The sequence below is a fragment of the Biomphalaria glabrata genome, chromosome 15 (assembly GCF_947242115.1).
Source record: "Biomphalaria glabrata chromosome 15, xgBioGlab47.1, whole genome shotgun sequence".
Classification (NCBI taxonomy): Eukaryota; Metazoa; Mollusca; class Gastropoda; family Planorbidae; genus Biomphalaria; species Biomphalaria glabrata.
Window position 1 is genome coordinate 27,073,163 of NC_074725.1, and position 16,034 is coordinate 27,089,196.

The 16,034-nt window shown below is 38.7% G+C and overlaps 1 protein-coding gene across 2 annotated transcripts in view; it reads left to right on the plus strand.

Moving 5' to 3' along the window:
* LOC106053487 (ras GTPase-activating protein 3-like) overlaps positions 1–16,034 on the plus strand; it is a 70,434-nt gene that overhangs the window by 26,898 nt on the left and 27,502 nt on the right. For both annotated transcript variants that reach the window (XM_013209044.2, XM_013209046.2), the window contains exons 8-18: positions 6,467–6,617; positions 7,385–7,530; positions 7,649–7,763; positions 8,111–8,185; positions 8,313–8,436; positions 9,359–9,465; positions 10,063–10,140; positions 10,880–10,960; positions 11,110–11,183; positions 11,853–11,959; positions 13,119–13,204. In XM_013209044.2, coding sequence (XP_013064498.2) covers positions 6,467–6,617; positions 7,385–7,530; positions 7,649–7,763; positions 8,111–8,185; positions 8,313–8,436; positions 9,359–9,465; positions 10,063–10,140; positions 10,880–10,960; positions 11,110–11,183; positions 11,853–11,959; positions 13,119–13,204 — 1,144 coding nt within the window. The remainder of the gene's footprint in view (positions 1–6,466; positions 6,618–7,384; positions 7,531–7,648; positions 7,764–8,110; positions 8,186–8,312; positions 8,437–9,358; positions 9,466–10,062; positions 10,141–10,879; positions 10,961–11,109; positions 11,184–11,852; positions 11,960–13,118; positions 13,205–16,034) is intronic.

The following is a 16,034-nucleotide window of genomic DNA, read 5'->3' on the forward strand; positions in this document are numbered from 1 at the left end:
GACTTGGAAAGACCTTCCTTCAGGGAAAAGTACCAGGAAGAAGAAGAAGAGGTAGACAGAGAAAGTAATGGGAAGACAACATACAAAATGGACATGCCTGTCAGTGAATGAAATTCTAAGGCAAAGGACAGAGAGGAATGGAGAAAGATGGCTGACAGTTCTTGAATGGTGCCCAGCAAAGGGAAAGGTGAAGGTGAATCAGATCCAGAATGGGGAAATGGAACTCGGTTATATTGTGGTTCAAAATTATTTTGCGTCCCGAGACATGACGTTAAACTGCGCTCCTCTTTCCTTAGCACTTTTGGAGCTCAAAAGTGCCCTACTTCTTTTCTATCATTGTGTCTGCCTCCTCTTTTCCTAAGTCTGCCTTCATTGATCATCACACTGTCTCCTTAACTTTAAATTCTCACTACGTCCTAGACCAGTCCGTTTGCCGTGGACTGCGACGGGTAAGGGGGGATAAAGAGATCCTGGTGTTTGAGTGGTGGCTATCTGAGGATAAACCACAACAACACAATACTTTGGCTCCAAGTTCCCCTAGACCTGAGACCCAGATGGTCCGCTCTGGGTCAACCGGCTGGTCATGCCGAGCTACCAGCATAGGTCGTCGACCTATGCTGGAGGGCGGTGGCTGGAGGGTCAATCAGGGAGCTGCTGTATCGGACACATGTCCGATGTAGCAGCTGACTGAGTATAGCACCTGTGTAACCCTGGCGGGCTCATTCTGGACATCCGAATGGCCCGTCCCCCTGTTGGACTCGATGGCGGGTGGGGAGCACAGGTGCCGAATTAACCAAAATATATATGGACAAAAAAACACACACAAAACTACTTGCCCCAGACCTATGTCTGGGCAAGAAACGACGAATTGACGATAAAAAAGAGGAGGTCCCAAAAAGCTGTGCCACCTGGCCATCATTTCTGGTGGTTAGATGCACAGAGGAGGGAAAAAGCCTGACCAAGTTGAGCCCTTTTATTATCTATAAGGGACTCAAGTCAGTAGTGGGAGAGCCCAAGAGTGTGTCTAAGCTACACAAAACAATGGAACTACTTGTAGAAGTAGACAGCAAGACACACTCTGATGGGCTTTTAAGATGCAGAAGACTCTGTGATCTCCAAGTGGAAGTCATGCCACACAAGAGTCTGAACACCAGCAGAGGTGTAATCAGCTCTAGGGACCTACTGGAATGTTCTGAGAAGGAAATAGTGGAGGGCATTGAAGGAGTCACCCATGCCCGGCGCATTACCAGGCGCAGGGAGGGTGAGGAGGTCAAAACCGCCACTATTATCCTCACATTCGGAACTAGGACACCGCCAGAGTATGTGAAGGCAGGATACCTACGAGTTCCAGTGAGGCCCTACATACCTAACCCCATGAGGTGCTTCAAGTGCCAGGGTTATGGACACGGCGCGGCAGTCTGCAAGAGGAACACTGTGTGTGCCAGATGTGCTGGAGAGGGTCATGAGGACAAGGGCTGCACAGCCCAGTTCAAATGCCCAAACTGTCAAGCTGGCCACTCAGCCTACTCCAAGGACTGCCCTGTGTGGAAACAGGAGGTTGCCGTGCAGGAGTACAAGGCAAGAAACGGATGTACCTTTAGCCAGGCGAAATCGGCTGTACTGGCCCTACCCAAGGGCCAATTCGGCTTGACAAAGACCTACGCCCAGGCTGTTGCTAAGAAAGGAAGATCCATAGCCACACAGACGGACACATTGACCCCACCACCCCCTCCTCCTCCCCCAACTCAGAAGAAAACACCGCCAAAGAACACACCTCTGAAAAAACAAGAAAGCCCTGTTGTCATGCTAAAGAACAGGTTCTCTGTGCTCGTTGATGAGAGCATGGAGACTGAGCAGCATGTCAAAACCAATACTCCGGGAGAACCCGGAGACATCATGTCTGACACAGGTTCTCCTCAGAGAACCCAGCCAGACACCCCAACCTCTACCGAGTTAGAGGTTGACTAACTCCCTAAGGGGAGAAATCAAAGCGGAGAGGATGCCCGAGGTGAGAGAGGAGGAAATAACCTCCGCTCTAACCAGAGGGATCTCCCCTCTCCAGAGAGAAAGACTTCCCCCAAAAGGGGGTTGTCCTCCTCTCCATCCAAACCCAAGAATAAAAATACCAAGGTCACTGGAATAAAGGGAAACCCCTCCGGGGGCCTCCCAAGGCCAAATAGCTCCAAGTAGGTCATCTAGAATAAGCCATGGATTCCAGAATTGTACAGTGGAATTGTAGAGGCCTCAAGGCCAATTACGAGGAAATGCAGCTACTGATGGACTCTGAGACTCCTGTAGCTGTCTGCTTACAGGAAACATTTCTGAAAGATTGCATCAGCTTCCGAAGCTACCGTGCTTACACCAAGAATGTTGAGGATGCAGAGAGAGCATCAGGTGGAGTCTGTATCCTTGTGAAGGATAGCATCCCCCATGAGAAGGTAGAACTACAGACCACACTACAGGCCGTAGCAGCTAGGATAACCCTTCACAAGGTTATCACTTGCTGCAGCCTGTATCTACCACCAGGCGCTCCATTAAACCGAACAGACATGGAGGACCTAGTGAAACAACTCCCCCGGCCTTATTTAATCCTTGGGGATTTCAATGCCCATAACACCATGTGGGGATCCAACAATACCGACACAAGAGGTCGTATGCTGGAGGATATCTTCCTCCAACATGATTTATGCATACTTAATGATGCATCACCGACCTACTTGCACCCAGGAACTGGATCATTCACATGCATTGACCTCACCGTATGCGTCCCCGGACTTCTGGGCGATTTTAAATGGTCAGTTAGCAATGATCTACGGGGAAGTGATCACTTCCCAATCATGATTACTAACAATCTCCCTTCATTGGGACGACCTCAGCGGTGGAAACTGAATAAGGCCGATTGGGAACAATTCCAAAAAAGATGCTCTGAGGATATCACAGAAAATATCCTCCATGAACAGAACCCAGCTGATACCTTTGCTAGCAAGCTACTAAGTATAGCCAGGAAAGTTGTACCCCTAACCTCTGCAAATCCAAAACGGCCTAGCAAACCATGGTTTGATACAGCTTGCAAAAGTGCTATTGGTGATAGGAAAAAACGACTGGCTGCATTTATAAAGAATCCTTCCCAGGAAAACCTAAAGCTATTCAGGATAGCTAGAGCAAAGGCTAGACAAACCATACGGTCAGCCAAAAGGAATTCCTGGAGAAGTTTTGTCGGCAGTCTGGATGCCAAAACTTCTGCTAGAGCGGTTTGGAAGGCAGTAAGGCGAATCAAAGGGAAAGAATCAAATGCAATAGGGCATTTGAAAAACCAAGGACGAACTGTCACGTCCCCCAGAGAAATAGCTGACTGCCTTGCATCCTCAATAGCAGAAAAATCATCCACTACACACTACACGCCAGAGTTCTAAAAAGTCAAAACCAGGGAGGAAAGACACCCCATTGATTTCAGGTCAGAGAACAATGAAGACTACAACAAACCGTTCTCGCTTGAGGAACTGAGGGAATCGCTGGACAAGTCACATGACACAGCGCCTGGAGAAGACGAAATCCATTACCAGTTCCTCAAGCACCTTCCCGAACCCTCATTGGCAGTCCTGCTAGGGGTCTATAACTGTGTGTGGCAAACAGGCGCTTTCCCAAACAGCTGGAGGAAAGCCACAGTTATACCGATACCTAAACCGGGAAGAGACGGCTCTGACCCAGCTAACTATCGACCAATAGCACTAACAAGCTGCATCTGCAAAACCATGGAAAGAATGATTAACATTCTGGCTGGTCTGGTACCTGGAAAGGAATAAAGTGATCTCAAACTACCAGTGCGGATTCCGGCAGGGGCGGACAACAACTGACCACCTGGTAAGGCTGGAAGCTTATATTAGAAATGCATTACTCAGAAGAGAACATCTAGTAGCTGTATTCTTCGATATAGAAAAGGCCTATGACACAACCTGGAAACATGGCATTCTACGTGACCTGGCGCTTATGGGGCTTAAGGGACACCTCCCCCGTTTTGTGGAGGAGTTCCTGAAAGATCGAAAATTTCAGGTCCGAGTGGGCAACTCCGCTTCTGATACTCATGACCAGGAAATGGGTGTACCCCAGGGCAGCATTCTGTCAGTCACCCTGTTCAACATTAAAATAAATAGCATCATAAATGCGCTGTCCCCTGGCATAGAGTGCTCTTTGTATGTTGATGACTTTGTCATTCTTACTTATGGGAAAAACATGAACACCTTAGAAAGGAAATTACAGTTATGTTTAAACAAAATTCAGGGTTGGGCAAACTATAATGGTTTCAAATTCTCAGACTCCAAAACAGTTAGTATGCATTTTTGTAATCTAAGGGGACTCCACCCAGACCCTGAACTATTTATACACAAAAAGAAGATCCCTGTCGTGAAAACTACAAAATTTTTAGGCCTCACCTTAGATTCCAAATTTAATTTTCTCCCCCACATTAAGGAACTTAAGAAGAAATGCCAAAATCATTAAACATACTAAGAGTACTCTGCCATACGGACTGGGGAGCTGACAGAGATACCTTGCTGCTGCTCTATCGGAGTCTAATTCGATCCAAGCTAGACTACGGATCCATAATATATGGAGCAGCAAGGAAGTCATACCTAAAAATACTGGAACCAATACAAAATGCTGCCCTGCGTCTCTGTCTCGGCGCGTTTCGTACATCACCTATCCCAAGTCTCCATGTGGAGGCTGGAGAACTCCCCATGGATATAAGAATGAAAAAGCTTGCAATGCAGTATATAGTCAAGCTAAAATCCAACCCCACGAACCCTGCTTTTGACTCCATATTTAACCCCACAGAGGTAGAATTATACAATCGAAGGCCTAACGTCATACAGCCGTTGGGCCTTCGAATGAGAGAACCCATCCAAAATTTAACCCCACCCATTGACCAAATCTCTAAAATAGAAACCCCTCAGAATCCTCCTTGACTAATGAATAAACCCAAATTAAATTTATCCCTCCTTAATTTCAAAAAAGAAAATACAGACCCAAGCATACTACAAGTCCACTTTAGGGAACTGCAGGAGAGCTACGGAGATTGTGGCACCATCTACACAGACGGATCCAAAATGGAGGGAAAGATCGCGTGTGCCTGCTCCTTTCGGAACAAAACAATCTCCCGTAGACTCCCCGATGGCTGCTCCATCTTTACGGCCGAATTGCACGCAATATTGCTTGCACTTATGGCCGTAAAAGCATCAGAAAGGAGTAAATTTATAATCTGCTCCGACTCCAAATCTGCATTGCAAGCTTTGGGGCGGATGAAGACTGACATCCCATTGGTACATAAGAGCCTGAAGCTGTTGGACCAAATAACAGCCGACCGTAGGGATGTCACCTTCATCTGGGTCCCCTCCCATGTTGGCATTGAGGGAAACGAAGCCGCAGACAGAGAAGCAAAGAGAGCCCTAAATCATGCGGTGTCAGGAACCCAAATTCCCTACTCGGACCTGAGACAAAGTATTGCCTCTGCCACCTATCGAGAGTGGCAGAACCGATGGGAGGCTGAGACTCACAGTAAACTCAGGCAGATTGTGGCGGATGTCAGGTGGCGGCCCACATCTAAGGGTCTGACAAGGCGTGGTAGCACAACAATGTCCAGACTTAGGATTGGCCACACCTACATCACGCACTCTTTTGTACTGAAGAGAGAGGAGCCCCCACTTTGCGAGTACTGTGACTCTCGCCTCACCGTGGAACATATCCTTGTTGATTGCCCCAGATACCAGGATGTCAGGGCGAAATATTTTAGACCCACTAATCTAAAAACACTATTTAATAATGTCGACCCTGGGAAGGTACTGGGCTTTATTCGGGAAGTGGGGCTATCTACGAAGATTTCTGAATTTGTGAACATGCACTATTTACATTAGATTTTTACCAAATATTTAAATTTTTACTACCTTTACTATTTTAACTGTGAATAGACCCTGATTTTAATTATATGACTGTATAGAATCTGGCCCTTGATGTTTAGAGAGAGAGTGGTCCTTGAGGGACTGCAGGCACGACATGGCCTAAATTGTGCCGATGTGCCTCAAATCAAAATCAAATCAAAATCAAATCAAAATTATTTTAACAACTGTGTGTGAAGTAAGATTGATTCTTCTATAGTTCCACTAATCTCTTTTTAATATAATGTATTTTTGGTAACTTTCAAAGCTCAGATGATATGATCATTAACTTGGGAGTGGCCCCTAATCACAGTTTTGTGGCACAGAAACTTTTTGTTTCTTCTCATCCATTGCATATTTAAAATTTTAAACAAGGGACTCTGATCAAAGCCAAGGATTTCAACCTCTGTCCATGATTGAGAGATTAGCTCTTCATGGATTCCCTCTGTGTCTTTTGTATGCAGCCACAGGGCAGTAAGATTGTTTAAAATACATTTTTAAGTAGTAATAAAGAAAAGTAAATATTTATGTCACTGCAGGTACTGTTTGCAAGCCAAAGAACATAGTAGAAGCAATGAATTGTCTCTGGGATCTATACGTCTGAGAATCAGCTACTCTGAGGATTATGTTTTCCCATCCAAATATTATGATGGTTTAAGAAATCTCATTTTACAGTCAGCTAATACTAAGGTAGGACCAGACCTGTATGTTATTCTGTTTTATGGTCGTCTCACAGTTTGTTATAGAATTTATCCAAGCATGGGTTAGACATTTTCTTCCTGTACATCCATCATGTTTGGGGGCGCCTTGGCTAAGTGGTTAAGCGCTTGGCTTCTTAACCTGGGGTCCTGGGTTCGAATCTCGGTGAAGACTAAAAATAAAAATTAAACACAAAAAGAAAGTTCCCTTTTCAGGCCTTTGGTTCCATGTCACAAATGATGTAAATCTAATCTATTACTCTGATGGTTAATGAAGGTGTCATGTCGTTAGCACTTAGACCATCTACTGTTTCTCCCAGCTAATGTCAGATAGACCAGAGCTCTAATAATCAGAAATACAAAATCCCAGCCTTCATACTCATTTGAAGTTTGTAAATGTTTGACATGTTTCGGATGTGCATTCAGAGTTGAAGATAATATAATTCCTATTCCTTCCGCATGATAACGGGGGATGGCAGTGGGCAGGGTTTCAGCCCAGGATCATCAATAAGTCTGAACGAAAGTCCAGCGCACAAACTGCACAACCAGGCAGCTATCCTAGGTGACCCTTCAGTTCAGAAGCCATGTGCTTTACTTCTTGTTTGTTCAAATCAATTCGGCACTATCTGGCTCAACCCCAGCATTCTTTTTGTGGGTTTTGCTTTATTATTTTTTTATCTTGTTGATTTAATGTAATTAAACTTATTTTAGAATGAAATAGATTATTTAACTATTCCTGTCTGTTATGTTTTCTACCAGCCTATCACATCCAGTGCAGCTTTTATTCTGGGTGAAATTGTAAACAGGGAGAGCGCAGCGCAGCCATTGGTCAGACTCTTTCTAAATCACGGTAAACTGATTCCCCTAGTACACGCCTTAGCCAACTGGGAAATGTCGACTACAATGTGAGTAGCTAGAAGGATGTTTGAAAGTATTGTTTTCGCGAACGCTATAAATTAAGTAGCTTTTTTTCCCACTTATTCATGAACCAAATTTAATATTAATTATAAATGTTGTCTGCAGTGATCCCAACACATTGTTCCGAGGCAACAGCCTTTTGACCAAGATGGTGGATGAGCTCATGAAGATCCTGGGACTGCCCTACTTACACGACACGCTCAAATCCTTTATAGAACGGGTAAATCAAGACTCCTATCATTTACTTAGAAGAGATTTGTTGGTTGTTTAGAAGATATTAATTTATTCATTTTTTATTTCTGAGCATACCTGATGGCCTCATATTAAACCTGTCTATATTTGCAGTTTTTCTTTAAAATCCAGATTTATTAATCAATGAGCTAAACAATTCAGGGACATTGTGAAAATGTTCAGGATATAGAATGCTAATGAAAGCTGGTTTTGTTATAGAATGTGATCAGCCTAACTTAAAACCTCTTTCTCTTTTCTTATTATAAATGACATACGTTATAATTCAAAGTGTATTTCTCTGAAAAAAAGAATGATTGCTAATGATATTTCCAACAGGTAATCTTTGAATCCAAGCCTTGTGAGATTGATGGATCAAAACTGAGAGATGGAGAGAATGTAGAAACCAATCTGGTAGGTTTGAATAGTTAATCCACTTAATACTTAAGCGAAACCAAGTTTTGAGTAGATGAATTACAAATAATCTATGATAATTGTGTTGATGAATATTTCAATGTTTTTGATTTGTTTTCATTCCCAGGAGAACTTGTATGGTTACGTGAAGGATGCTGTGGATAAAATTGTTAACTCAGCTCTTGTATGTCCCTCTGGCATGAGAGATGTATTCTCTACTCTTAAAACACAAGCAATGCTCAACTATCCTGGTAATTCACTTTTACACACTGGCTAAGTGATAGAACTCTTTGAGAAAGGTTTAAATTCTGATGAAGCCTATTGTGGAACGGTGTGGCAGACTGTTTGGGGTGGGTCTCCGGGCAACTTGTTCCATCCCACCCCAAGTGAGATAAAAAAAAACCTCACCCAACGTAGCCCGGAAGGAACCTAGTTTGCTTCCTATTCTCAGCCTATCTAGTTCTACTACTAGACGTTTCTATGGAGGCGCTATGCTCAGGCGACGGGGCTGAATCCTCCTCTACCCCCTAGCCAGCTTTGTCTTGTAACTAGTCTTAGTTATTATAGTTCAGTATAGAGTGTTGACTATATTGAGGTAACAGCTCAGTGAAGAGTGTTGACAAGGTAACTTCAGTGTAAAGTGTTGACATGGTAACTGTTCAGTGTAAAGTGTTGACGAGGTAACTGTTCAGTGTAAAGTGTCGACTATGCTGAGATAACTAGATTTATCATAATTTTAACATTCAAGCTATTTCAATAAGCAGAACAAAAGATATATAACAGAAATGAGTTCATTAAAACTGGATGAAGATTGAATGCTTTTAATTCATCAAAGAAAAGAGATCCACTGTTTTCACAGTTACCACACTAGAACTGACTAACAAGACGCTATTCCACTAACTTCTCTTTCATATCTCTATTGCCAGTCCTAATTATTTTTAACGATGTCACATTCCCTCGCTAAATGGCATAGCCAAAAATAAAACAAAATAAACATGACAAATTTACATACCAAATATTAGGTATTATATATTATATTAATATGTTTTTTCTTCTCTTAATTATAAAGAAACTTAATTAACCTCAAAGGATGTAACTAATTGATTCTTACATTATAGTTCCTTACATGTTATTGAAGAAAGGTCTTCATCAATATTCTATCTTGCTTTCCAGATAATACAGCTGTTCGTTATCATGCTGTGACTAGTTTTATTTTTTTGAGATTCTTTATGGCAGCAATCTTAGGCCCAGTGCTTTTTGATCTCCGCTCTGAAAATCCAGTAAGTGTTGTAATTTTTGTTTTGGGGATTTTTTTTTTCAAGTTAAGCCACTTAGTTTTTTTTTAAGTTGTGGGGCACAAGAATTGAAATGTTAGAAATGTTTAGACAAAGTAGACAAAATAAATGTTAAATGTAAGTTTGAAAGAATATTTTTTTTTAATTGTCATGTGTTGGGGATTATATTATTGTCGCTGATGTGAAATAATAAAAAAAATGTTGCTGGAACCTGTGGTGGTTAATCTGTTGAGTCAATTGATTGTCTGAATCCTGGCAGTGATTTGTTTTTAGAACCAGAAGTCTTAAAAAAGTTAAAAACAAGCTAACTTATCCTAGTGCAGTGTTTCCCAAACTGTGTTCCGTGAGGCCTGAAGAGGTGTTGCACGAACTACTGGAATAATTGATTAGTAGGCCACCACGGGAATTAATCTCTCTAAAAAAATAAGCAAAGTGTTCAGTAAAAACTCAGAGTAAGCCAAGTGTTCCAATAAGGATGGGAATTACTGTCCTAGTGGATTTAAAAAACTTGTGAACACATTTTAAAAATAAAACTATTTTGGACACAGACAAAGATGTTTCATGTTTGTTCTCCATCTCCAGGAGCCATCTGTACAAAGAACTTTGACCCTGATCTCTAAAGGTGTGTCTGGATTGGTCAATTTTGTCAGCTCAAAAACTGTAAGTGTTATCATACAGTTTAAATAAAAGTGCTTTGTCTAATGAGCTGCAAATGTTTGTTAATTATTACTTTCATGTATTTGATGGCTGCTTGGTTAGTGGTATTGTTCTGCACTCGTCCCAGGATAACCTCTGCCATCTCTTGACATCCTGCTACTGGTTTTGGCTGGAACATACTAATATGAATTCTTTTCTGAAAGAATGTCCACAGTCCTACAAGTTCTGTTTTAATCATTGAAAAAGATTTTATTTTAGAATTATTTACTAAGAAATATTTTTTAAAATATAACTGAGTGACCAGTGTTATTGTCATATGGAATAGGTTTATCATTTAAATGAGTTTATGATTGTCTGTGTTCATTCTGGGTTGTTCCTTACAGAGAGCGGAGACTGGAAATATGACATATAAAGAAATGAACCAAGAATTAAATTAGTGCTTACATGTCAGTTTAAAAAAAATCTGTTATGGGTGATTATGGCCCATCATAATTTTTCATTAGATCTAGTGTTCTTTGTGTATTCTAGCTTACCATTACAAAGACCTGCTGTGAAGCATTCTATTGTTTTATTTTTGTAAAGAATGAGTTAGTTTAATTAGTGCATATACAAACATAGGGAGAAACGAGCTTTCTGTCTTTATGTTTTGTCTTGTTACACAGTGTTCTATAATTTCATTCATAAACCTGTTGTGCTATTTACATTAATGCTGTTTTATTTATTCTATCCTATAATCTTATAGAATAGTTATACCATGAAAGAAGAGTACATGAGTCCACTTTATGCAAAGTTTCATGAATCAACGCAGACAAATATCAAAATGGTAATCATTAGCACACCAAATTCATTCACTTGCTGATAGCATATTAATTAAACCATTTTGTTGATTATTTAGGTCAACTTTGCTAAAGTTTTAGTAAGTGAACTGTATTATTTTGACTTGCAGTTAATTGTTTCTTTTGTTTGGCTTAGTTTATAGATATCATATCATCAAGCAGTGGCTCACATTTCAAAGATATTGAGGCTCCAATCATTCTCAAAGAAGGGTAAGAGATTGATTGTGCCTCGTTTAATATCAATAAAAATTTAGATGATAGCTTAGGGGTCAGAATGATGGTCCCAGATTCATACCCTAAATGAAACTATTCCCGTTGTCCTGCCTGATGTTTGGACTAGGAAGTAGATTATCTTCAACATTTGAAACAATATTGGGTTTGTGCTTATCTATAGCACATTAATGATTCTGAAATACATGTAAAGTAATCTATAATAATGAGAAAGCATTTCTATTTTTAAAACATGTAATTTTATTAAAGTCCTTTTAAACGGTTTATAGTTATATATCAAGATTTAGCACATTACTAAGGTGTGCACTGTAGTTGCCTATCTGGTCAGTGAATTCATCTTCATTTTTGAAGTAACGCCTGTATTATATAAGATAAGATAATTGTTTTATTTTACACATAACCATTTAAAATATCCATTTTTTTTTGTGCTGTTTATTCTTTTCCATTTTATTCAGAAACAAATCTGTAGTAATCCAAATGTTTTCAACTCTTTATTTTTCTATTAACTGCACTTTTAGTTTACAGGGGTCATTGCAAGTTTAATTGTAAATAATTATTTCCTTATCAGTATGATGTTTTGAATTTCTATTTTCCAACACTAGTTCTTTATTCTGATATAACTTCTTAATCTTGATTCTGTTCTTTCAGGTTCATGATTAAAAGAGCTCAAGGGAGGAAAAAATTTGGTCTGAAAAACTTCAAGAAAAGATTTTTTAGGCTGACTAATCAATCATTGTCCTACTACAAGCATAAAGGTACCTGAAATAGATTGGGAGGAGTGAATTTGTCAGGACTCCAGCTTAGTTCAGATTCTAATGAAGATTTCAACCTTTGTTTCAGTACTGAACGTTCAACTTCACTCACTTTTCTAATTCTAGTTGTACCATTTATACTTTAGTTTCATTCCATTGTAATATTTAATATTAATTTATAACACATTTTGCTCATACATAGCCAGCCTAGAACAATAACCCAACTTGTACACATGTGGAGGCATGGTGGCTGAGTGGTAAAGTGCTTGGCTTCTGAACCATGGGACCTGGGTTTGAATCCTGGTGAAAACTGGGATTTTTACTTTTGGGATATTTAGGGCACCTCTGAGTCCATCCAGCTCTAATGGGTGTCTGACATTAGTTTGGGAAAAGTAAAGGTGGTTGGTCGTTGTGCTGGCCACATGACACCCTCTTTAGCCGTGGTCCACAGAAACAGATGACCTTTACATCATCTGCCCCATAGATCACATGGTCTGAAAGAGGAACCTTACTACTCTACTTATACCCATGTTGTATAATGAAGTATACAATAAGATCATACTGCATTCACATTCTTATTATTAACATATCATTTGGTGATAATCAATGGATAGCTCTTGAGTATAGAAATTTGTTTTCAATTTTACCTTCACCTATTCCTTAGCCTGTTGGATCGTTGGGGCACCATGCAAGATTTGTCGACAGTCTTTTTCCATTTCTCTGTCTTTTGCCTTTGATAGAACCTCTTTCATTGGCAGGCCCGTCCATTCTTTTATGTTGTCTTCCCATCGCTTTCTCTGTCTGCCTCTTTTTCTTTTTCCTGGTAAAGTTCCCTGATGGAATATCTATTAACTATTATTGAAAAAAAAAGTTTTTAATACACAAGTGATTGTTAATACAGATAAGCCCAGTCATGTGGTCAGCCTCAATCTACTGTAGTATCTGTAACCTGAACAAGAAAACTTACAGAAGAGTGTCTTCATTGTTGTGAAATTCTAGTTATAAAACTGCATGTGCTGTTTATTGAAGCAAAAGTGGCAAAATGCTCTTTGAATATTTTACAGCTTTGACTTGTTTGCCACTTTTGCTATTTGACTAAATATGTGTGTAGGAATACCTACTCCAGTTTTGTGACTAGTCAAACATTTATCATTTTCTCTAGGTGAGAAGCAACCTTTGTTTGAAATCCATATTACTGATATATTAGCAGTGGAAAGGTTAGAAGAAGAATCCTTCAAAATGAAATATGTGAGTATATAGCATCCAATCACTTTCTTACTATACTATATATAATACTGTTAATAAGATTTTTGTTGATGCCATTAGAGAGTTAAGGTGGTTAATTTGGTAACTTTGTTTCATTCATATAATTTTTTTTTCCAAAATCTTTTTTTTTTTTTTCATTAACTTTAAAAGGCTTCAAAATATTGAAGCTACAAGTGTTACCATTTTTTAGTGGCCTCCTGAAAGGGGAAAAGACACTATTAGTTTTGTGTGGCCTGTCTGTCCGTCCTTCCGTCCCGTTTATATCTCAGAAACTAGAAGAGAAAATAAAAATTGGACATCATGATATTTTAGATCATTCAAAGTTCTGATGCAACACCTCCTTTTTTCTTTTCCAAAAGTGAACCATGTAATTTTTAAAATTATATATGCAAGCAGATTTTAAAAAAAAATTACACCACTTTTCAATGAAAAACTTAAAGGGAGATAACTTTTTTTTAAAAAAGGTCATGGACTTCTTCATTAATATCTCAAGCTTCATTCATAGATTCACACATTGGTATAAAAAATTTGCATCTAAGGTCACAATGGTAAAAAAAAGTCAATGGTTCATTATAAAATATATTTTCCATTTATTAACTAACTCATTGAATAGAATATTGATTCACATGTTGTTTATAAAAAAGAATTTTGATACGAACTTCATTTTAGTTATAAGTTTCAAAAAATAACGAACTACTTTTATAGCGCGTAGTTTTGACATATCCTCATTGCAGGGGCCTACACTTGACAGTCTTAATAAGACTAAATAGAGCCCAAATCTAGATATATTTATAATAAATGTATTAATAATTTGAACAAAATTTTAATTATGACAATAACTTATCTTCTGACAGCTTAGGGGTGTAGATTTATTTATTAGGTAAACATAGTATCAGATTAAGAAATGAATCGGATACTAACAGCATAGTACACCATTAGTAATGGCATTACTCTGTAACAAAAGGCCTTCTATTCATGATCATAACTTTGGCCTAGGTCTAGTAATTTTAAGATTAAATGTGCAAATTCATATGAGTTCTAGTCTAGATATATTAGATTCTATATCAAGATTATGGATTATGTGTGATTTCAACCTACCTGATATAAATTGGAAAACACTAACTATAGATAAACACCAAAACCTTAAGGACATAAAAGAGCTACATAAAAATTAAACATCTAACCCAAAAAGTAAGCAGACAGCTGAAGAGTGAATACTATGGTCATACATTAAGTTTAAGAAAATGGAAACAACAGGCATAGCGCCATTAAAAGGGGAAGACAACTTAACACACAATGATAATGAAACTAAAGCTAACATCCTAAACAAATACTTTGCATCAGCATTCTCAGCCCCAGGAGACAAAGACATATTACATAATTTGAACCAAGTATACAACATAGGAGATATAAAAATACAAGAAAAGGGAATCCAAAAACTATTAGCCAACATCAAACCTAATAAAGCATCTGGACCTGATGGTATTCCAGCTAGATTACTCAAAGAACTAAGCAATGAGCTAGCACCAGTGTTCAGAATACTTTTTTAGGCATCTCTTAACCAGGGCAGAGTACCAAGGGACTGGAAAGAAGCTAATGTCACCCCTCTATTTAAAAAAAGAGAAAAATCAGACCCAGGAAACTACAGACCAGTATCACTTACCAGCATCACATGTAAAATCCTAGAACACATAATATGTAGCAACATCATAAACCACTTAGACAAACATAATGTCCTTACTCCATACCAACATGGCTTTAGGAAATATAGATCATGTGAAACACAACTAATAGGACTAAATGATGATTTTTCAAAAGGTTTAGACAACAGTGAGCAAATAGATGCTATCTTACTAGATTTTTCCAAAACTTTTGACAAAGTTCATCACCATAGTTTGCTTAAAAAATTAAAATATTTTGACATTGATGGTCCAATTGCATCATTGGATTAAAGATTTTCTGATAGGGAGAGAACAAACTGTAATAATAAATGGTTCTAAATGAACACCGGTAACAGTAAACTCAGGTGTACCTCAAGGAACAGTCTTAGGTCTACTAGTTCTAGACCTAGACTTAGATCTTGAATCTAGATTTAGATCTAAAACTAGGTCTAGATCTAGCTAGATCTATGTTTAGTTTGTATGACAATGGAGATATTAATTTTTATTTTGCGAGGGGAATATCTGGTCCAAGTAGACCTACTACCTAACTAAAATAGGTCAAGCATTTTTTTTTGTTTGTGTTGCCAATTTATCTAATTTTGTAAGAAGAATAAATCTTTTTAAATTTCTCTTTATTTTATTTCATGTAAAATGTTATTAATTTTGAATGTATGGATAAGGTTAATAATTATTATTTTAAAAAATATAAGTGTACGCTAAATGAATATAGATCTATGTAGATGCTGTGAAGACTCTAGGTAGACCACTTTGGGGGCCGATTTTGAGTTTGTGTTTCCACACAAACTGTCTTTGTAACCTTGTTTTAATGTTATGTTTTTGACATGTTTGGCTGTTTGACTAGCTACTAACAATATAGACCTACTACTATCATTTGATGGAGAAGTAATAAAGTTTATCAAGATCCTCATTGTTTTGAGGCATTCAACTTTTCTTTTTTGTTTTTGTTGCAATGCTTATATCAACTCACTCTGTCTGTCTGTCTGGTAAAAAGTGTGTGCACATTATGTCTCCCTCCCACACTCATTCTCTGATCAAGTTGAAACTTTTCACAATTATTCATCTGCATAGGCAAGACATGAATCAACACAAAAAAATTAACCAATTAGTCAATTAATTAGTGATATAATTAA